The 25,627-nt window shown below is 33.4% G+C and overlaps 1 protein-coding gene across 1 annotated transcript in view; it reads left to right on the top strand.

Annotated features, from left to right (window-relative positions):
- Nucleotides 1-25,627, top strand: part of LOC126844583 (nephrin) — a 51,961-nt gene that overhangs the window by 14,965 nt on the left and 11,369 nt on the right. Inside the window, exons 2-7 of the mRNA XM_050582874.1 lie at nt 15,721-15,861; nt 17,770-17,955; nt 21,719-21,871; nt 22,245-22,427; nt 23,210-23,363; nt 24,625-24,761. Of these exons, the coding sequence (XP_050438831.1) occupies nt 15,721-15,861; nt 17,770-17,955; nt 21,719-21,871; nt 22,245-22,427; nt 23,210-23,363; nt 24,625-24,761 (954 nt within the window). The remainder of the gene's footprint in view (nt 1-15,720; nt 15,862-17,769; nt 17,956-21,718; nt 21,872-22,244; nt 22,428-23,209; nt 23,364-24,624; nt 24,762-25,627) is intronic.

Here is a 25,627-nt window from a genome sequence, read left to right as displayed (position 1 = left end):
GGACGGCAATGAAATCTGGGCAGTAGAAACAAACGTGTTTGCCCCAACATTAGGGAAAGAGCGACGGCACGACGGCACAATCGGAGTACACATAAACTCCACCGCGGCGTATCCGCAGCGGACCGTAACATCGGTTGTGTGTCGTTTTTTAAAACTCTCCCCGTGACCATTATTATTTTTATTCTCTGTTTTTTCCTACTAATTTCGAGTCCGCTCGTTTAGATAAAACGGACGTTTCATATAAAAATGACGTTTAACCAAATATGTATTATCGTGAATCGACTATCGTAATGCGCTGCGACGAGGCAAGACTTTGCAAACCTCTTGTTTTAAAACTGGAAAATTATCATATATGTGTATGGACCTTGTCCGCCGAAGGGCCCAATTTGTTCCGAAGATCTTAAACAACATCCCCGACTTCATGGACACGCCTACAATAACGAAACATTATCATTATCTGCACAAAATTCAAAATCAGAACGAACGAATAAGATAGTAAGATGTATGTAATGAAATAATTATAATGTAAATAAACCGTCGGTTATACTATGCCGGTAATGTCGCTTTTACACAAGTCATAATGTTCATTATAAGTATATATACTCTCCTCCACACACTCCCACGGATTACCGGCAAGCGCTACTGCAAACGTTGACGACACAGACAGAGCTGCCTTTACGAAAGATTCACTCCTGAAGTATATATAAATAACCTAACTGTCAATAATGGTTAATCGCTAAATCAGAGTAGAGAAAATCGGCTACCGTAGTGATCAAGTATGATTCACCTAAAGCGGTAAATAATCAAATCCTTTATCGACGTTGACAATAAATGACGGTCATTTATTTTTTGAGCTCGAATCCCATTAATAACCAATTCCCAAACGTGGAACAAGGAATAAAATTAGACCATTGGTTACCGTCGTCATCATTTCTTCTGAGCGATACTTCCACAGTTTCTTTTCTAATTAATGATTTACTCAAAATTGAACTCGTGATCCAGACTTGACGCTATGCTGTATGATTGTGGTATGCATTATATTTACGGTTTACCCTCAAACACAATATATTGTATTAGCCTGGTCGTGTCCATATACGCATATAATATATTATAAATCAGCCCTAGTATTTTCCAAAATGCTGTCAGCTTTCGAAACGTAAATGGCAGTCTGTTTAAAGTTATAATTTTAGGAAGGATGGAAGTATTATTTTTATCTACGCGCATTAATTAACCGTAATCCACCTCCCATCATACAAATTAGACTGAAATAACTTCTAAGTAAACTAGTTATCGACCAGTCAACATTTTCAGCAAATTATTATTCTTCTAAAAAGGTAAGTTACCATTTAACATTTAAGTTTTAAAAGTGCGTAGTTATTTGTAAAATAATAAAATATGGTAAATATTTAGTAATTTTCTAATATTGTACAATAACATAAATATATATGTTTTCAAAAAGAAAAACTACAAAATTATGATTTTTCCGATAAAATGAATGTCTTTGCAAGTTTTATACAATGTAAAGATACATAATATACTAATATTATTATTATAACTGGTTTGTCGGGAGACCTGCTAATCTGTATAACGCTCAAGTCTCTCTAAACCTTCTTGTGAACTCATATCGGTGTAATTTTAGATTCGTCTTAAAAACCTGTATGAGACGCGACGACGGCGGCGGCCGGTCACATGACGTTTACAATATATACCTAATAAAATACAATAAATTATTGAACGGATCTCCCAAGAACTATGCTCAAATGTACACACTAAGAAAAATCAAAATCAAAATAAGTAATAATATTGTCCGAGGGGAAAGTATAAAAACGTCCAAATTATATTCTGTTAATACTTTACGACCGCGGTGCAGGCCGAGCGTTATTTTCATTCATAGCCCGAGAAACGTTTCCGTTATTTTATATACCATCCATTCATGTATACATATATTATATTATAATTAAACGGGTAGGCAGGCATGGCCGGCAACGACGGGTATCGTCCGCATTACAATAACTATGGTTTGTAGTATATGAATGACCCGCTAAAAAATCTGCACCGGAACTGGAATCAAAAGTGCTTTAGTAATGTTAATTATAATTTTTTTTTCCGAGAAATGGCTATAAAACGTACACGAAACGATATTGTTCTATTTCACATGCCCTGAGTGACAGTACGTCACCCAAGGATCAGATTGCGTTAAATAATATTACCCTTGCTGTAATGGCTGGCTTTACTGTTATTACAAAGCGATAGAAAAAAAAATTAAACCAAAAATTAAAAACAGCAGGCGTTATAAAGTACATCGTAAAAAAACTGGCCGTGCCGTTTAAAAAAAAACCAGTTGGAGTGGGGAGTGAAAAAAAAATTGGACTGTTGCACGCCACGGTCGTTAGATAGGTCTTTTAGGGTTTTCTAGTGTTGGCCTGGAGACGTTCTGAGTGTTGTATACAACTAGTAGTAATGATGATAATAATAATAATAATATTTATAATAATCGTCCGACGATATCCGTGAGCCGGTCTTGTGGCTGCCCGACCACCTGTCGCCGTGGCACCTGGCAACCCGCGACCTGACTTCCGGTTTTTTTTGCCCCTTCTCTTCCGCCAGTGTCTTAAAGTCGTACCAGTCGCTTGGCGCACGTAAACCGAATGACCGGTGGTAGTATTTTGTATGTAGGTATAGTAATAATAATCATAATCATAATTTGGTGGACCAGCGACTAATACGGGTAATACGCCTTGTTTGTAACTATAACTACATCGACGATAATATATAATAAAAATATTATTATTATATGTATATTTTACGTGTATAAGCGACCTGGCGTCTTGCCAGTATGTGTGTGTGTGTGTGTGTGTGTGTATACCTCTATGTATCATCTCGGTTATAAGATGTGAATGGAGCGCGGCGTGCCAGCAACCGCGAAGAACGACTGAAAGAAGAAAACATAATATTATAAGAAGAAGTGCGTGGACGACGCTTATTTGTACATACACACACACACACATATACTTAATAGAGGTCAAACAACTTCTCTTTAAACGAGTATTATAATATTATAATAATAATATTGTACAATATATAATTCTGGTAGAAAAAACGACACGCGCGCACAATAAAGAGTCGTACGGTCTGGACAATTTTTTTCCACTTGAAAATATGTATAATATTAATGTGTGTGTGTGTACATTATACAAGTATATAACAGTAATAATAATATGTATCCAACGATAAACGCTTACACGTTTTACAAAAACCGTTTCGATAATGTTAAACACAAGCGGAGACCACACGAGCACAGATGGGCGTTTACACATCTCTAGATGTCTGTAGCAGCAGTCCGTGATAATAATTGCAATGGCAAGCAGCTATCGTTCGGTAATAAGCAAGTAGCTGATAATGTAAAAAAAAAATATATTCGAAATCCAAATAATAAAATTAATGTATCAAATAAAGTACGGATACTTTCGGATGCTATTTTAATGAATTTGGACCTTACCTATATCTAAAATACTTGGCAACACCTTGTATAATGGAACTTCTTAGACAAAATGTACTGTATCGTCTGGTGCATTCATATTATAATTAATTTGCAATCATTAACACTTATATTTATAAAAATAAATTATAAATACTACTCCCACCAGCAGTATAAGCTAGTGTGGGAAAATGTTCTAACTATGGTTTAATCTTTATTGTTTTGAAAATTACAGATTCTATACCGGTTGCTTATGCGATGCAGTTTTAATCCTAAGCTCGAAGCAAACGCAAGTTTGCCGTAAATTGTAATTTCTATACATGTATAATAAGTAGATGATTACAACCGTAATTAAATATGTGTTTTCATTAAAAACAACTTGGCAAATTCATGGTTAATATCTCGAAAGTCTTGTAAGTATTTACCCCAGGAAAAAAAGTCCTACAGCCTACAGGAGTGATTGATTTTATGTAATACGAACCGATCGTTTCACGAGTGCACGGTTTATCTGTATTACATTTTGAACAAATTAGCTTACTTTTTAAATCACCTACACCAAAACTGATACACAATTGATTGCCTCTTGCAATTGGTTGACACTATCCCCACCTTGAAATTAAATTATAGTTTAGGCACTGGTTTACTCTACGTCTGTATCACTTCCGAAATTTCAATTAAAAATGTTGTTTTTTATTTACAATTAAACTATAGCTTTTGATTTTATTTACAAACTTTCGCTGCTTTGTAATTATTACAATAAAAAATATCATCTCATAGCCCAGTAGACTTATGTTTTTGCGCCTTAAAATATAGATATATTTTTCTAGAACTTTTTTATGTTCGTCCGCGAATCGTAATCGAGATCCAAACGGAGTCAAACAGAAATGCTAAACCCTCTCCTGTGGCCATATCGATTTTCGGTAATAAATCAGTGGGAATTATGGGAAAAGCGCGTTTAATGTAATCGTTTCTCTTATGTTTCATTATACACTTTTGAAAACTAAATTTATCGCATTTCCTTCGCGGTTCTCATGGGTTTTATGTTTGTTGTTTTCCATATAAAACGATAAAAACTATTATCTATTTAAAAAAAATAATAATAATAAAAACCAAGAATACCGTTTGTCGCGGCGACGGCGGTTGCCTCGCCGTCGTTGTCCAGCTTTCCTAAACAAACGACTGGCGCACTGTTTTTGTTTACATGCAAATGGTATAAACGCTGGAGTCCAAAATTGGTCCAACAAAGAACAATAAACATCGAGGGCCATAAGGTGTGCACGTCGTAAATAAACGCCACCAGCAGTCGGCGGTTTTTCGAATGGAATATTTATCGGTTTCTCTCCAAACACCTTTCTTGTGCAATTTTATTATTTAAATTATTATTGTAATCAAAACGAACTGTGTGTACAATAAAATCTGTCCGGTGAAATGGTATTTACAGTATAATATGTTATATGAGGCGTCTAGTTCCAACACCAGTTAAAATCAATTTTTGAAAACGTTCACAAACAACAAGTAATTTCTTCAGATGGAGCGATTTTAATCTTGTGTTATTATATTTTCCAATAACAATAATGGTATTATCTTATAGAAAATCGGCGTCTGTGTTTGTATATCTAAAAAAAATATATATATCATGAAATAAAATAAAATATTATGAATACAATTCGTGTTCCTTATCCCTAAATACAATATAGTAAAATGACAATAATATTATGATTGAACACGTGAAACTAATTGATTGGCGCTAAAGGCCAGAAGTAAAACACAAAAAAAAATGTCCATTACTTTTTTAACGGAGTTAGTTACACACATACACTTAAACACATAAGTGATGTGAACAAATTGTGGAGGAGGACCCCTACCGTGCGTGCTGTGTCCTTTCCCCGTAAGTATGACAGTGCGCCTCCGCTATCGTGTATATTATTATTATCCTTGGTAAAGGATTATATAAAATGGCAGGTGATATTATAATGGTAAAATGTAAAAATGTTTTCGGACAACAGCGGCCGGCTGCCACGCTGACAATATAAAATTAACGACGGTCTTACAGGACAAATTAATATTACAACAATTTTATTTTTATTTTTTTACTGCCCACCGTAAATAAATCTATTTTTCAATAGAGCCCATTAGAGGGAGACGACCGAGACGCCGCTGCTTCAGGTTCTATTGTGGGATTTGAAATGAAATCGAATATTATGTTTTTTTTTTACATGACGTCTGTTATAGAGCGTGTGGTATTTAATACAATATTATTATTATTATTATCATGTAGAACGACACAGCCGATACAATAATAATAATAATATTGTAATATTATATACTTTTGTGTTTAATGCTTTTGTTGTGACGTCGGTTAGAGGTTCCCACATCAAATCTCTGATCTCTTATTGTACATTCGGAGATGTCTTTCGGTGGTTCGTTCTGCTACGTTATGCAAATCAAGTGTGTTTTTTTTACTCGACGAAAAACATCGATAATTTATTATTGGTCGAAAAAATAATAATATCTCATATTGTTGTTAAATAATTTTCTATTTCACAATAATTAACTGGGTTCGCTCCATTTTAGACACGTGATGTCCAAACGTTGTACATGGAACAGGTGGAATGGGAAAACACCTTGCTTGCCCAGAACTCGATCATCAGTAACCGTGAGGGACAAAAACACCTGGATCACCGCTGCGCCTCTTCAAGCATAAGTGTGTGTGCATGTGAATCGGCAGCTCGGTCTCTGAGCTTCCTTACTGGCTCTTGTATTATTATTATTATTATACAACACACACACACACACGTACATAATATATAGACGTTTCATATTACCCATCTAGATTGTAAAGGACCGATAACGATTATCTATTTATTTTATCGCGATTACGATAGTAATTAGCGCAATTAGCCGTTCAAAACCCGTTCGGCGGTCCATGTCTGATTGGAAAACGGGTCTGCTGCTTTGCCTTTTTTACTTTTGGTTGTTTTGGAAAACATCTTATTGTACGATTCGGGCGCAGATCATTTGCTCACGAGGCACCGTGAGAATTGGCATTATATCAAACATGTTGTTTTTTTCAATATGTATGGGTTTTGTTTTCCACCGAAACTCGGCACGTCGCGTCTCGGTGACCGGAAATCGAGTGAAAAGTGGAGGAAAAAAAAAAGGAACTAAAACCATGTAGTCATCGACGACCGACTTAACCTATCGACACCGTTTCTAGATCGAATCCACTTCACTCGTCAACGCGTGTGGTTTTTACACACACACAAAGACGGCGGTCGGTGACGAAGTCCTTTTTCGTTTTTTTTTTTTGTTACTTCGACTTTCTGACGTTTAATCTTTTGACGGGTATGCATACGAAAACATGACCCCTGACCGCGCATTATTGTACAACAGAGAGCACAACCAAGCATACAGTCTCTTGACTCTCGAGGGTCGGCAGCATATGTGTAATTGTAGATATTATTAGTCAAAACCGAAATAGCGTTGTGCGTCCGCGCAATATTCGCATTTGCCGTACGGCTCCTTCAAAAACGTCGCCGAGAAAAAAAGTCTCAAAAAAAAAAAAAACAAGGTTTAAAACAACAACAACCTCCGTCTCCCGCTTGGAGTCGAGACATGGTCGGCTGCTGCCATGCCTGCGTGGTTCTTGGCTCGGCCAGAGGCTGATCGACGCAGCTGCTAACCACGTTTGTATTTATAAACACACTTTTGCGCTGTACCACAGTAAGTAATTAAGAAACCGGTCTTTTTTTAAATCATATTACATACACACACATGCAGCGCCGCACAGAGCGTTATAAAGTTGTATGCATATTTTTGTGGACACATTATACAGTCCAAAATATACTCGGTCAATTAGACGGCTGGCATATTAAAAATTCAAATAGCTTTTTAAATTTTTATTTGATTTTTCTCAGCTCAACTCGGACTTCAGTTTAACACTTCTTTTTTTATATCTAATTGATCTAACTTCTCCAAGTGAACATAATATATTAAATAATAATTAATGCAAGTCATTTGGGTAGTTGCATGTTCGTACGACTTTGTGGAATTAAGTAAGTATCATCTTTGATTCAACGATTGAGATTTTATTTTGTTTTGATTTTATTACCCACCTATGTTCGATTTTAATTACCTACTTAAAATGTAATTCTGAGAGCGTGGTTTTTTTTTGCTGTACAGTTATTTTATCAAACATATTATTCGAAAAAACGAAGAGAATTATTAAGAAACAAAAATAAAAAAAAACGTAAATCCAACGTTCCGCATTAATTGAATACAAAAATAAAAGTAGGTACGAAATACTTTTTCGGGTTATATAGCAACCGCCCGGAAATAATCAAGTATTGAAGAATCGTTAAAAAAAAGTAATAATTAGAACGAATGCAAAAAAAAGTCCCATTTAAGTATTTTCAGATGACAAGTTAAAATTCCAACTATTTGGTGTCCACTCATTCTAACTTACCTTAAGGATTTCGTTCAATTAAAATTTTAAACCGTTTCGAACCACTTTGTTTTAAAAAACAACATTAACGTATTCGGAATAGGTATTCCGAGTTGTTTGGCGCAAGAAAAAATAAAAATAACGCTGTATTTTTTATTCTCAAATGGGGTTCTTTAAATTATTTACCAGTAGCTTAAGGAATTTGTTATTTTTTTAGCTTTATTTTTATAATACATTTAACGTTTTTCTTACTATTTCATAGAGAACTTATTAAAATGTTTTATAACTGCCGTTACGTACATTATATTGTGCAATATGTTATAATCAATGATTATACGTACATATTATTCTGGATAAAGTTGAAACTTCTTACTAAATGCCTTCTATAGCACGATTATATATTTAAATTTTAATGGAACAACAGTTTTGAGAATTGTTTGTGTTATTAAACGAAAAGAGGGCTTTTTTTTTAATTTTAAGTTTTTTAAATTACCTAAATACTATAAACAGATAGTTGAAAGTTCTGCAAAGCGTTTCAAATAAAAACAATAGAATTAGACATAAGAACCAATAATAAAATATGAGTATTAATTTTTTTTCTAAAAGTGTTTGCACTATTAAATTAAATTAATTTTAAAAGTTGACATTTTTATAAGCCTCTTTTAACTATAGCAACCTTTTTTATGAAAACAAATCTACAGCTTTTTTGTGTGTAATAATGCATTATGGTAGTTGTTTTTATGCAATTTTTGTAAAATTTAAAACGTTTTTGTTTTCGTCAAAAATGTACAACTTTAATTAACGTACACGACAAATATAATACTCGATGGGAGTCAAACGGTTTACCTAATTTAATAGGGACGTTTACGTTTTTTTTTAATAATCCCACGAACCTTATTTTTATATCTACCTTAAGCCGTTAAACGAAAATAAAGATAGCGCCGAAAACAAATACGGTTTTGCTCTAATATGATGCGTTTTTTTGTAGTATTTACGCTAATATTATAATTTAAATTTTATCTTGTACCTTTTTTTACTTTTGAAAGTTCCGGATTCTTAGCAGTTTAGGTATTTATCCCGTCGCCAGTTTTTTTCTATACACGGTTATGACGGGCATTGTCGCACAAAACGCAATTGCATGTACTAATAATATGTTACAATCTTGGTAATAGTTATAAAGATAAAACTAATTATAAAAGTTGTAAGAAATAATAATATGAAACATTAGTGCTAGAAAGTCACCGCATTGTTATCAATAATGTTACCTACCTATATAATACTGTGTTGCACCTGGGAAATGTATTCAACAACCCCGTTTAGATGAACTTCACGGTTAAGCACTCTGAATCTAAATACGCATAGTTAATAGTTATTACACTATAAAATTTAATATTACATAAACCGTTTTAGTTCATCTAAGATGATGTTATTTCCAATCATTTTTTTCTTTGTGAATTGTTCTTACAAACATAACCCCATTGAGCTACGCGTATATAAAACGACCGACTATAATTAGTCTTAAATAATGGATAAGGAAAATAACAAAAACTACTCCATATCTTAAAAATCCAATAAATCTCATTTTATATTATTCCAACAAAATTCTTCTTAAGGAAAAACAAAGTTTATTTTTTCCTTTTTTTGAATTTAAAGATTAAATTTTAATTAAAGACTAATCCGATGCATACCCTAAATATACAAAATAAAATTAAAACAAAAGGATATATAAATTTATTACATTATTAAAATATTTCAGTATCGCTAAATTTAAATTGCAATCTTTAAATTTGATTACATAATGCTAATCATTTACATTTCTTATACCAAATAACTTAAAAGTCGATCAACTGTTTAAGAACAAACTATGTATACATGTGCAAAGGGTTACCTAGTGGTTTTTACTAGAATTCGTCCGCCTATGTGCAAACTGTTTAGATTTTCTTTGAAACATCGAGTTGCTTTTAAAATGTTATAAGTAGCCGGTACTACAATTAAACGTCAACAATCAGTGTTTCTGACGGGCCCTATTATTCTCAAAAAGTAAAAATGGTCTTATTTTTTTCTTATTTATACCTATTGTTAAAAAAAGACTAAGATATCGCTGTTAAACCGTATTTTCCTTTACTACATAATTTCAAGTTTTAATTAATTAATACAATATGAGAAGAACCGAGCAGCCCTAGTACTAAAGCGCTCTTTCGCCCATCGTTGATTCGGCTAATTAAAATACATATAAATAGTTAGTACTTGAGAGGTATTATCCTGAGCGCATAATTCATGTATTTTTTCCCTTTTATTTTATTTATTTGTACGTCGTGTAATCGAGTTTTAATTTCAGAAGCCGTCGTTTCCATTATAACCGGATACAATTATTACGTTTTCGCCGGTTAAATAAATATACATAATACTCAATTACCAATTTTCTCACGGGTAAAAGACCAATTAACCGGCTTGAATGTACGGGAAAAATAATAGAACTTTTGTCTCTCGGGTTTTTTTTTCACAACCCGCCGTATACGATTTCCGAAATGAATCACCGCAACCCGCACCGTCTAAGAAAGTAAACACTGAATATTTTATACAATCTTAAGTCTTTATCATACAGTGTGTAATATTTTTTTTTTATATTCGAGCTGGGTATTTTTATATAACAAAAAAACTCCCGGTAAGAACTATTTTATGAAATACAGTTTTTTTTTTTTTTAATTGAAGGCTGGTATATTACATCGGACGCCTGCGTTTGACAAAATGCCGGTCAGAGCCGAACTGTGATGAAAGTAATATGACATTTTTTTTAATAGAAATCCGACATGTATCCCATGAAGAGGGTGGAAAATATATTACAAAGTATGGTTTTAATAAAAGCCATAGGAAAAAGTACAAAAATATTCGTTGTTATACGGTGACCGAACCAACAAGAGTCTGTGAGTAAAGTAAAATTTAAAAAAAAAAGGGTACCAATTTACCCAGTACCTTAAACTTGGGTTTTTTTAACACAACCTTTAATAGAAAATATTAGCCTGGTAAAATACGGTCGACTGTTAACGAATATTTTAACTACGAGAGTATAATGTGTTACTTGTTTTGAACTTAATTAAAAGTCAAAAACTTGCAAAAAATTATTAACCTTTTGAGCTGGTTTGTTTTTTTTATTCATTTGAAACGATTATATTTTTCATTTCATTTGTTATCTATTGTTCTGTTTGACTTTGGAACAACTGTAGCCGCGTTTATTTATCAAACAACTTTCAGAATATAAAGTGTAAACCAACGTTAAATTGTTTACACATTGTTTGATCCACTTAGATCCACACATTCTGTAAAAAAAAAAATTGTATCGCCACACTTAGTCAACAAATAAAAAAACAGTTAATTATGAATCATAATTTGAATATCATAATTTATGATATTCAAATGAAATTGTTTTACATTAAAAACAGCGCGGTTGATAATTTAATATAACTTTATAAATATACAAACACAATTGCTTGTGGGATTCATAGCTATAAAAATATATCCGAAAAAACGCGATAGTCTTGTGGAATTCGAAACTGTGCAGCTTTTGTACTTATATACATATTGATACACATACTATATTATGACCGTACTATGTAATTTTTCTAATACTAAGATATGTTGTAAATTAAAAGCAATAACGTTGTATAATTTATATGCCGTCCAGTATTAAGCGAGCTATCGTGTCGAGCTTAAAATTGTAAATTAAATTAGTATTATTTTCATTGGCGCTTTCAAACGGTGTTTAGAGTTTATTGTTCACGAGCATCAAGTAGTACACAACGATAGTGTAATAATATTAAATAATATATTCGCGTGTATCGACAATGCAATTACGAAACGGTAACGGTGAACAGCGTGGGCTTCACTGAAACTAAACGGTCAATATTAGAGCTTCGTCCGAATCGTCGATAACCGTATGTTATTGCATTAAACTGCGCCAATAGACGTCCAACGTCGTTATTGTATTAGCCGGAAAAAAGCAATCGTTTTGAACCGGATCCCAATAAATTATCGACTATGGAAAAAAATAAGTAAAATCATCAACGAAACTGAGACTTTTGTAAACAAGTTAAAACGTAGCATAATATGAAAGTTAAAATGGCCAAACGCAAGTCAAATTTTTGTAAATAATATTTTTTTCCTCATAATATTAATGGGAACGGAAAGAGCAAAATGTCATATGGAGTAAGACTAAAATGGGTTATTACCAACTTTCGGAGAAATCTACCGACCAATTTCAAAAACAAATTTTGTTATACAATTTAATATTTTATGTGGCCGATTTCTAATTTTGGGTATTAATCGACTTTAAACTTTTGTTTTTAATCTATATATATATATATATAAATGAATGCATGTCTGTGTGTCTGACTTTTATGCATCAGTACACCATCCGATCGCCATGAAACTTGGGAAAGTTGTGGGTTAAAGGCACAGGCCGATTCTATGTATCACGATTCTGCAGACGCTAACATTTTCACGATTGGAGCTGGATCTGGGACTGGGACTGAGGACCTTCTAGAGAAAGTTGTAAGCTTTCCATAATAGAAAAAAGGTTTGAAATCCATTAATTAGATCACCAGTAACTTACTTCTACGAAAGTGGTTTTTTATCATTCTTTCGCCGCAACTCATAGAAAAATAAATTTAACGCATCAAAATGAACAGTCATTTACCCTTTAATTAGCTGTCATACATAAAATGTCTTTTAGATGTATGCTCTTCCGTATCTATTTTAGGTATGGAGTTTTTTTAAATGATGTAATTTTTTTTGTTACTTACTTATCTTCTAAACCTTTGAAACGATTTCTTCATGGAGCAATTCTATAGATCAGAAATCGTAAAAAGTACTTTATTGGGCTTACAATTTAAAAATTCAAAAGGCCCTTTCCCCTAGAAACACCCGAAAAATTTACTTATTTTTCAACTTGAAAATTTAAAAAGTGCTCTATACTTTTTTTAAAATAGTCGAATTAGTTTCAAACGTGTATTAAATAGCCTTAAAATTAAGTATTATCAATAAATGTTGGCAAACAAAAAGAAACAATTCTATTAACTCTTCCCCTGGAAGATGTGAAAACTTTTTTTTCTTATTTCGAGCGAAACTTTAAAACGTAAGGTCTGAAAATTAGATTTAAGGTACATCTAGAGTGGAACTATAACATATACGATTTATTTAAGAATCTGTTTTCAAACTTTGTTTTTATAAATGAAAAAGCCTCCAAAAAAATGGGGAAATTGCATTTTGACTGTAGCAGTTATGACCTGTGAACTCTCTCTCTCACCGGATAGCGAATTTGCCAAGAAATCATCTAATGGCGGTAGCGTTATTATATATTTTCACTTCTCTTTTAGAAAAAAACTAATTTAACAATTATTAGTTATTAGTTTAATTCTCACGAAGGCCTCGGTGAGAAGGGAGTGTACGAATTTAGGATAGTTGTATTAACTTAATGAGAATATGATTTATTGACTTGGTGTAAGACATAAATAGCTAATCGAATTAAAACATATTTAATTCAAAGTAAGCGTCGAGGGTTAAATGAAAATGATTCCAAAATATTGAATAACAATAAACAACCGAGTTAAAACCGGCTAGACTTAAAGAAATTATTGAAAATAATAACTTATTGTTATAACCGGGTTTAGGATGCAGGAATTACTATATTTAAATTATTTAATTTAAAACAATCGTTAACAGTGGTAAATGTAAACTGCTTGAGACTTGATTTAATGTGAAGTAGATTAACGACGATACGAATGGCCTATCTATATAATAATGTCATTCACCTATTTTATTATAATCCATATCCGTAATCAGGTTTCGTGGTCGTTTTTTTTACATCTATAAAATTATGTATTCTCGTCGTAAAATAGTTTTTTTTTATTTTATCCATAATCACTGGTTATTATATTTATTTATATATATAATATATGTGTTTTCGACGCTTGGATCGTGTGAACATTTTGCCGAAAAGGAGTGTTTTCGTTATGTATAAAATATAAGTATAAATATATGTTTGCTTAATTTAAATTAACATAATATTTCGTAACACGTCTGTGGCTTCGGTATTACTATGCTCGAATAACATTATAAGATACGATTTACTAGGTTTTTGTAGAGTAATTATAAGATAATAATCCCCCGGATGGACAAGACGAACAAGATGGCGACGGGAATCTATCGCCAAACATACTCTCCAAATTTCAATTCGATTTACACGTGTAAAAAAAAATATATAAAATTATTAATTTATTATTTATTAAATTATTTATTAGTATACGCAATTGCGAAAATCTTAAAAATATTAGATAACGCGTTAATTAAAAAAAAAACAATAGATATTTACAATCGCCACTGTCAAGACGTTTATTTATTTTCATATGATCATATTTTCAACTCTGAACTATACGGATCAGTTGGCTTGACTACATTGGGAATTATTATAGTTTTGTCAAACGTATAAAATGCATTTATATAATAATATATATATAATGTATATATATTATGTATATATATAATAATATATATACATTATAACAGCTAATGACGGCTGCCTGATTTAATACTTAACGTTTATACTACATTTTTCCCGAAACGCTGTGATCGGTTAGTTTTAGTCTTTAACGTGGTCAGCCGAATCGTTGTAATCCTTTAGTGTAATACAAAATGTACGCCAGATAAGTACCCAATTAACCCGCATTGTATAAGCAGGCAGCATAAAATTGATCTCGAAAAAAAAATAAAATAAAAGACTAACATTTCCACTAATGGAATAAAATAAAAATAAAAAAATGTATCTTAAAGATATTATTTCATTTTGGGAAAGGGAAATTGAAAAAGATTATTTTCCCCGCTAAGCCAAATGGAATTTTATTCCACCAATGATTTACAGAAGAAAAAAAAGGTTTTTTGTTTTTTCTTGCCTAAAGTAAAAAAGGTTTTGACTGGACATTTTTGTCTCGGGTTATTCGAGCATAATAAATATTTGTTTTTCGCAAAGATAGATCATTATTATTAATTATTTTTCTCGTAAACATAATTAATTATTATTCGCTAACGATTTTCAGGTCTTACGAGTATCGTGTGCGTGTTAAATTAGTAAAAATGAAAAAACAGTTGCATCACTGTTCCAGTTTATTAGTGTAGAGCTATTAAATCCCGTCTGACCATATAGACTCGCGCCCCTGGCACACACCATCACGCCATCGGTTATACCTAAGTATTGCAATTTAGTTGTTAACCCGATACCTACAACTTAAGCACCGAGACCTTTTTTGGTTCGACCGAGTCCTCTACCTACCGTAACACCGATTGATGTCAGCTCGTTTAATTTTCACCGTCGATTTTGGACTTTTCTGAAACCGAAACCTGTATCGTTAAGGCGTGCGTGCAAAACCAATACAAATAGCCGCGGGATTTCAAAGATAAACAGATACCTCGTCAAAATACAACTTATTTATGTGTACAATATTGACCAGACATTTTTTAATGAACTCATATTATTACGCTATATACTGCTTAATTTATAGCGTTAACATGTGATATTATACGATCAGGCGACAAGATAAATTTGTATAATATTATGACCTACACACATATGGACCGTTAACATGTTTGATTAATAAATAAATTACACTCGCCTTGTATAATAATATAATCGAATTGTATATTATACTTGTTTAGGGATACGTTTAACCATACCGAACCGACAGCGTACGATTAGTTTTGAGTATTTCCTAATCAGTTAATAATGTAATTGCGGTAAATTATGTTTCAGATGCCACGGCGTTCAAGCAACAATCGTTCAGGGTAACCCCCAAAGACGTTAACGCCCGGCAAGGTACGAACGTGACGTTGCGCTGTGAAATCAACGATATCTCTGGTGACGTCCAATGGACCAAGGACGGCCTGGCTTTGGGTGAGTACAGAATATGAATCCATTTATAAAATAACAGCTATAGCCAAACACGTACTTAGATTTTATCCACGGGAGATGGTTAGAAATATTGTTTGTCATTAAAAGCCCATATGTGGTAGGTTAGTCCCGAAACGAGAGACATTTTGGAAAATGATAAAGTAAAGCATTTTATAGTAGATAAAGAAGTGTCTACGACGATTTAGGTTTCAAAAAAATTAGAGACGCTTATATATTGTGTAGCATAAAAAAATATATAATCATAAAACTAAGAACACTGAAATTGTAAAAAACGTTCAAACAAGCACGTTAAAAATATATCAAAGTTCAATCAAGACAGTAATTCGTATGAAAATAATTAAATTGTATAATAGTTAGATGCAATTTCCGGGTAGCGAAAAATCCAAACACACTAAGAAATTAATATTCAAATATTTTCACCAAGCGTTTTCATGAAAGTATAGTTTTATTACTACTGCTAGATATAGAAATACGTTAAGACCAACAGGCAACAAAAATTCAGCATAGTCTAAACTCAAACTATAAAACTACACTTAACCCAGTAATAGGTTAATATTGTCAAAACTTTTGATTTTGTTTCAATCCCTTACCGTCTTGGACCCATTTTGCTAATTTAAACTAGTACAGTAAGTTTATTTTGTGCCAGGGGTTTAAAAAAACTCTAGTAATCATTTGGGACGTAGTTCGTAATATTACTTTTTTACGTATTAAATGTTTTAAATAAAAATTATTTAATTATTCATTATTGAAAATGCTAAAGTATAATAACAGTGAAATGTTAAATAAATTGTAATATTTTGGCATATAAATTTATTTAGATATCTGATATATTACTGGGTATAATTTCTTCATAAAACACTTTATGGGACAAGCAATCTTTTATTAAATAACTCCTATTTTTTACTATAGTGTGTTTATATAATGTGATTGGTAAAGATTATGCATACATTTTACTAACTTTTTAAATTGCGAATAATGTTATACGAATTTTGACTAGTCGATAATCAGTTTTGGATAACTATTCTTGAAGTTATTGAAGCTTCAAGTTTAGGACAGGAGGAAAGGTGGGGTGTAGTATTATTTTTATCTGCGCGCACTTACCCTCCCGTCATAACCTTTAAACTCTTATAACTTTAAAAATAGTTGTTCAAAACTGGTTATCAACCAGTCAACATTTTTAGTAAATTATTCTTAATTTAAAAAGTTAATAAAATATTTACGTTACCGTTTAAGTTTTAAAAGTTGGTAGAAAAAAATTAATTATGAAGAGGGGTAAAAGCAAAACATTTTTTGAAAAATTGAGATCACATTGTATAAAAACACTATGAAAAAAAAATAATTTCTAATCAAATCCTATGAAATATTGAGTAGTTAACGATAAAATAATCATCCAGTATTATATATTAATGATACAAACTATATGACTTAAAAATTAAATGTTTATCTAGTTAGAAAGACATCTCTAAATGATTCAAATGACGGATAAAAAAAAATGTAGTCTATTTAATGTTTGCTATACTGTGTACTATCGTTATTACTTTTAATGTAAGTTTGTCTTTGTAATATGTATCTACGCCCACTACTATGGTCTGTGGGCAAAATAAAAGCTCTTAAGAGGAAGTAAACTATTACCTACGTTGAGATATTGCCCCCATAAATACGCCATTCGCGATAGTAATATATTCGATTTGTCTGCTCCGTTTGCCCCGTGTGAATTCATCGGTTCACCTTCCGGACTATCCATATCGCAAAGCAATAGTATACGCGTTATCATAATACGTTTGCGGTCCATTGGGCATCATCCCCATGACCGGCTCAAGCGGATGAAATTGAGCGAAAAACCGCCGTACAATAATTAATTACTACAACCATCTCGGTTTGCCGTTACAGGTTATGCTGCTGAAATACCGGGACATCCCCGACACTCAATGGTGATCGATGCTGGAAACGGAGTATACAATTTGCTAGTCAGAGAAATCACGGTAAAGGACGACGCCTTGTACCAGTGTCAGGTCAGTCCAGGACCGATACCAGGAAGCAAACCGATCAGATCTTCAGCCAGATTGACCGTCCTCAGTGAGTGTTTTTTTTTTTTTAAACGCCTAATATGAATGTTGTAAAAGAAATACAAAGAGTTTGATTAAATACATTTACCTCTAAAACTTTTTCGACCTTGAACCCTTACAATTAAACTTATTTTTAATGAAAATGTAATAAACGTACACTTGGACGAGTCAAAAAACCTTTAAAAAAAAATTAAAAAATAATCGTTAGTTTCCAAGCATAATACATTTTATAATTTGCATAATAAATATCTTATAGTGACTTTTAAACATTACTCTAAGCTTACAATTTTATTTTTCCGTAATTTAAAAAAAGGTTGGTTCAGTTGGGAGATTATCATTCAGATTTATTTGAATAATTTGTTATTTAGATAAAATTATACTCGAAGAATAACCAACTATGAATAATATATGTATAGTAGTCCGTGACGTCACACTCATAAAAAGTTTGATCAAAGCAAACTAAAAATCATTACCACCGTAGGTCTGTATTTCCATAACCTACGTGCTCTTTTAAAATACATAAGTTGAATTTGAATAACATTTGCATTTAGACATCCATATACCAAGATACCTATTCAATTTCTAGATTTTGGAGCCGTCATCGTTATTAAATTATAATTACAATTAAAATGATTTTATATATATTCCAAGAATCCTAAGATTGTCTATCTATTTTCCATAGACCCGGGTTGGACAACAAAGATCGTACACGGTGTATAACCGTTTTGTACGTGTACTTCACTCTACACGTTTAAGTTAATCCCTTATTCTATACAGTACTCTTTACGTAATATTATTATTTCCAATTTAGTATAGTGTCGTATCTGTCCGAAAAACGAGCGACCGCTCCCTCTACAGAATACACATCGTTTGTGTGCACAGTGCATAAGACAAATGATTATAATAAGTAGACAGTGCAGCAGTAGGCGTACGATTAAAGCACAAGTGCACAAAAACAACTTAAGGCGTAATGACTTTTTTACCGGAAAAAAGTAAATAACCTATACAACGGTGGTAATGATTATCGCCGGTCGGGGCAGCCCATATTATTCAATCTAGTGGGTGGTTAAACAAGGCGATTTGTTTTTGGTTTGTTTTGCTTTTTTCCTTTCTTTTTTTTACATCCTTACTCACTTACCGCGGCGTATAATATTAATGAGAACACATCTATTTTTTTTTTTTTTACACTTCGGTTCAAAAATTAAGCACTAATAGCCCGTTTTGATCCGACCGCAACGGCGTAACGACGTTTTTCCGGATATTTGATTTTCGGGTCTGTGTAGGGCCGTGCTATTACTATATATATAAAAAAACATAACATATTATAAATTATAATGTATAACGTGTACACGTAACATGCGTGCTCGTTCTACAGCAGTAAAAATCATCTGTGTGTGGACACGGCCGACGACACCCACCGTGGCTGGGTAATTATTTACACTAATGGTCAATTGGTTGTTAAAACACAACGTTTACGGTCGTGCTGCCAGACTGCGCTTTAACCTTTAGGGAAAAATTAAGTACGTGGAGATATTCTGTTGGCGCAGTCAATCCAGGTCTGTTGTTGACCGTGGTCGAGTGGTGATGATACAAAGAGTTCATACCGGATGACTTGCAGCCGCCGTTTTCAGGCTGCTTAACACTTGACAAAAAAAAACAGACACACATTTTAATAGTAATATCTAAACGCATAGGTAAAGCGACAGTCCGGTATATGGGATACACCACCAGACAAATCGGCTATAGTGTATGTAAGAATATTTTTTTTTTCTTTTAAAAACCGCACATGGCCTCTCCGGCGTCGACCGTCAACAGTTGCACGGGAAATCTGTTAATTAAAAAAAAATATATATATATCTAACGTTCGCATTTACATAATTTTCTCACGTAATAGAATTAAAACAAAAACTATATATATTACAAAACGAGTTGGATTTTTTTTCTGGTTCAGCACGTTGTTTGCTTACAATATATCGGCCTCGAATGGCGCGTTTGTTGAAAATACAATTATTATTATTATTATTACATAAAGGGACAATGTTGAGCCGTATAATTCCACATCACACACGCGCTATATTATGTACATTAAAGCCGTAAACTTGTAGGTAGTCCTTGTCTCGAATACGCATAATAGCAATATTGTAGTATTAATTTCCCGTTTACATCCGCTCATAACGATATCATAAGACGATTTATGCAAAATATACGTTTTTCGTGTAAATTAATACAATTTCCTTAGCTTCAGTATAGGTAAATAAGGCAGCAAACGCACGTCGTACAAAAAAAAACCCAACATTCATTAATATTGTTAATTGGCTTCTTTGTTTAATTTTCCCAAAATAACAGGGTGTATATCGCAGTATATACCCACGTCAAGTTAGTGAACCGTTCATAGTAGTTATTATAATATTAATTTGCGGTAATACTTATAGTTATAATCTAATCATCAATTTATACATTATCCTCTATGCAACAATGTAAAAAATATACATATAATACAATAATGTCTAATAATATGGCGCTAATTGCATTGGAAATTCAATTACTAGTTTTGTTTTTCACTTATTCGATACACAAACAATGAACCACGACGAAGATGGAAATAAAAATAATACCATCATAACACTTTAGAACTCTCCCCAAGTCTGTCTCGTCTTTATACGAATAATACAGCAACAAACGTTGCTGAAACTCGATATGACGTAAAAAACAAATTTTTCAGGCTAATCAAATATTTATTATTCGAAATATCTGAGGAAATTGAATTTCAAAACTCTTGTAAAAATGTGTAACGTTGACTATAATAATATGAGTTAAATAAACAAATAGTTCTATACCAATTTTCGGTAAAAAAACAAAATAATTATGTATATACCAAATTGTAACAATGAATTACATACTGACTACTGTTTAATTATCCAAACTATATATATATAAGTGGACTGTCATTTTACCCTGACAGATAAAACGTAGATGTATTTTTTCCCCAAAACACTTTGTAACCAACCTACCTATGACACCATCTGAGATATTATTATTACTTATATTATTGTTGCCGCCGGTGATATTCGACCCGGTTCCACTAACGAAATGTCACACACTCGCGACGATGCCGTCACCCCTTCGGCGCCGTATCGCACTCTGTGGGAACGATAATTATTATATTAATTTTAAATGCCGACATTTGTTATTAATTTTGAAACACTATTTTCCGTTGCCGAGTGGAAGGGTTGGGCGGAGGAGTTCTGTTTGTATCGCTGAGTTTAAAACAACGCATGATTTTTATGTTCAAAACGGTCCCAGAGGATTCCAATCCAGATGTCACGCCACCGCTACACGAATATAAAGAGTCCATAATATAATGTCCCCTACACGGACATGTGTATATAAATCAAACGCAGTTTATCGCTGTCGCCTGTATGATTTCGGCAATGTTATGGGTTTTTTTTTAACCAGAGCTACAGTTTGCAGGCCTTGAAAACGCACATGTAACACAAAGGTGGACACGACAAGTCACATGGCTCCCCGACCGACTCCCCACCCCCTTCCCCCAAAGTGTAGCGTTATAATATAGGTTATTTAGCAGTGTTATCAGTGCCGCGCCAACGGTTATAATACTACCCTGTGGCAATTGATTTTTGCCATAGCTTCGCAGCTACATTTTCCCACCCCCATTTTCCATCATTATTATAAAATGGGCGTCCCCTTAATTTATACCGTTCTTGCTCGTTTAAATAAGCGTTAATAATTATAGTGGTTTGTTTTGATTACAGCGCCTCCCTCGTCTGTGAAAATTACGGATCTGAATTTGGATACCATCTTGGAAGTACAAGAAAATCAAGAAGCCGTCATCGACTGCACGGCAAGAAACTCTAAACCGCCGTCGACAATAGTTTGGTCTCGCGGCCACGTCGAAATCAATCCGGGTTAGTTTTGTATCAAATTCAATGCACTTATTGTTATGTAATGTATAAGAAATCAGAAAAAGTCCATCGTCTTTTTCGCGTGCTGCCCGTCACCGGAATGGCATGTACGACATTAATATCCCATAATATTATAGTCTCCAGGTCTCATCCTGTACCCCGTTATAAGAGTAACCCGGTTAATCTCCTTCGAATACGCTCTTCTATATTTAAACGCCACCGGGACTTACCCACTGGCTCGTCTTAAACGCCCTAAAACGACGTCTCATCTCATTTTACCTTTGCCATACGGTTCCTTCCGTCGTCAGACATACTCGTTAAGTATCTTAACGAGTCATACTCAACAGATTTTTTTTTGTTCTTTTCTCCTGTATAGAGAATCGAGAGGAAAACATAACCGAAGAGATTTCCGAAATAAGCAATACGAAATTATACACGGTCCACAGCCGAATAAAGGTGAGGACTACTTCACAAGACGACCGTGTGAAATACACGTGCGAAGCCCGACACGAGGCCCTGGCAACGCCGCTGAAGTCCTCCATTCAAATCAGAGTCCTATGTGAGTATATATATTTGAATATAATATACCGTCTGTGTGTCATTCGATTTGGTAGTCTCATCTGAAACGACAACAATATATGTCCCGCGTAGTTGACATGATGATTCTATTGGAAATTAAATAATTTTACCACAACAATGGTATTACAATAATAATAATAATATGTAAATTTACCGTGGATTACTCAGCTGGAGTTACATAGGTATGTTACCACCGGCGTAGCTACAATAATGGTCCAAAGAAGAAAAGTGTGGAATTTATTTCTTATTATTCAAATGTTTGCATCGCCGTTTGGCCAAGACGTTTCAACGAAACGTTTATACTCAAGCCGAAACGTTTATTGTCATTTACCATGGTTCGATGATTGTGTAATAGAATTTATTTACACCCTACCGGCATGCAGATCTACACATTGTTATGAACGTTTAAATAAGTTATTGTTTGATTCCATATTGCCGACGCTTTGGCCTTTTAGCCATGAGCTGTATTATGTGCATCTACGCGTGTTTTACTCATTCCATAAATAGCCAAATTCTGACAAACAGAATCAAACGATTAAAAGTTTGAAACATTCAAGTATGAAATTCTATAGCGATTACTGCGGTCAAATATTGAGGACTAATATATAGGTATTAGGTGTTTAGATCTTGTCGCTGGCTCATTGTACAATGGACATTTCAAATTTAACTTTATTACCCTGTTCTACTCTTTTTTTTTATACTCATAAATCTTTCTAATGTCATTTGTACACGTCCTAACGATTTGTTTTGTCTTGTTTGAAGACCCGCCGGGAATACCGCACATCGAAGGATACACCGAGGGAGATATTGTGGACAAAGGGCAGCACGTAAACCTACGGTGCGTATCGAAAGTGGGCAATCCGCCGGCACAGCTCACTTGGTTCAAAAACGGTCACCTCATACACAGCGAATACAGGTGAATAAATCAAAATAAATAATAATCAATCGGTTTCCACCGAGAGACCAATATAACTGCTTTTCTTTTGGGAGATGCAGGGAAAAATTAGGATTATAACAGATTTTGAGTTCAAGTGCGTTTGGTAAATGTTTAAAAAAATTAATTTCACTCGATGTGATTATATATTATTATCTATTTGTTACGATTAATTATGTTGAACCAGACGTTAAAAATGCTAAACGTGTTTTAGAAGTTTTATCGTTTGATAAACGAATAGTGTGAATTTTCATCTCAAGTATCGCGTTTTGTCGAAGAGCTAATTCGATTCTAAAATGAATTGATGTAAAAAAAAAACACCATACTTTTGAGCTTTGCAAAACAATTTTAATTTTGTAATAAAAAAAATGTTTGTGTTTCACTAAATTCGTTCGCGTTAGATTTGAGCGAGAAACTTTTTTTTTTAGCTGTAATTAAACGAGTTAACGTACCAAACATAATCGATGGCTGTACTCTCGAGATCCACATAACGATAATGCCGGGCATAATACGATTGCTGGTTTTCCCACGCAGTATGTATATATATGGCGTGGACTTATGTGCATTTCGTATTAATTGTGTATTCGATAATTATGTCGAGAGGCCAATTAACGTATTCCGTAAGCGGAATACTAAGAGTACGCTTTGAACGCTAATACTGCGACAGCGCTACTCTGTCGAGTAACCCAAAGAGGGTTTACCCGATATGTTGCATATTTTTATGGATGCTCTTGCCATTCTATACTCGGTCAAAAGGTTTCAATCTTGAAAATAGTGTATAACTTTAACCGAAAACCACTCGAGTCCGACGAGGGCTTTTATTTTTCAATAATCATTAAAATACACAATACTATACCTAAGTGTATGCTATGCGTCGGTTATTGATAATGTTTGAATAAAAAAAAAATGTGTTCGTTTTCGGAGAGAACACATTTTATTGGATTTCCAGTACAGGCAGACGATCTTAAATTCGGTAACTCTGTATAATATTATATATTTCCGTAGCTGTATTATATAATAATATTGTAGAGCGCGGATTTTTTGGAATAAATTATTATTTTGAAGCGTTTCTAAACGAGTACACCGTCGTCGCCGTTCGGAATTCGGATGATGCGACATGTGAAATTTGGGTTTACTTAAAACCTCGCAATCGTCTTTAAAACAAGTGTAGATGAAATATTTAGATTTTCAGACCGAACGTAAGACAAAATATACATTTTGTTCATTGTGTTTTTTTTTTCAGGACAACGGAAAAAGTGTCGGAAAGCACGTACTCGTTCATAGCCGACGTCTCGGACAACAACGCGAAGTACCGATGCGAAGCAAAAAACTCAATTAGCCCAGATCCTCTGTACGCCGACGTCATGTTTTCGGTGTCGTGTAAGTCGCATTTATAATTTTTTTTTTTTTTTTTAATTTTATTTAATTTTCTACGGTGACGTTTTTCTACTTGTGTAATTAAAATTCGTTTGCTCCGAATCGAATGCGAGCGGTCTGTAGGTACACAACAAAAACCCTAATTTGTACAGCTATTTTACACACAGTAATATCGTATAATATGTCTGTATACCTACTGTAATCGTCTTTATTTTATATTAATTATTATTTAAATGTTCCAAACGAAAATTAAATATAATATTAAATAAAAATATAATGTTAAAACGTCAATGAAATCGCAACAAACGATCATATTATCATAATAATATACCGACGTCGTGCCGTGGGAAGTGTACGCTTGCATGTACTATATACGTACAAAATATAATATTATTATTATATTATACATTATACATATTGTATAGTTGTATTTCAACGATCCGTCGCCAACACGGTATTATGATAACAACATTATTGTTGAAACCTAAAGAAAAAAAGAACATTACACTTAGATATTAAAGGTACTCGAATATCACATCGTCCGCGGCTGTACCTGTACTCTATATTATAACCGTGTTCTCGTTTACCATTAAAAGCATCTGCGTAGCCCCGGGCCTATGATTTCACGGAGTTGACTTTTCATTTTTTTTTTTAGTATAAATTATAATTTTGTGTAGGAAACAATACAAATGCACCCCGTACTATTTTTTGGCATCCGACGATTGCTATCGTCGTCGGCGGCGACGTGCACTGCTCCCCAACGTCCTACAGATATATGATCTAACGTCTTATTTTGTGTATATATAATAATATCGAATTCCCACCACCTTCATTAATTCAAAAACTCTTTGTTTTTCACACACCAGCCA

This window comes from Adelges cooleyi, unplaced genomic scaffold, assembly GCF_023614345.1.
Source record: "Adelges cooleyi isolate 19-005CV unplaced genomic scaffold, UGA_ACOO_1.1 ACOO_flye_CR_arks_rails_tigmint_CR_PRNA_651, whole genome shotgun sequence".
Taxonomy (NCBI): domain Eukaryota; kingdom Metazoa; phylum Arthropoda; class Insecta; order Hemiptera; family Adelgidae; genus Adelges; species Adelges cooleyi.
The sequence above is the reverse complement of the archived record's forward strand: the minus strand, read 5'-3'. Positions and strand labels throughout refer to the sequence as shown.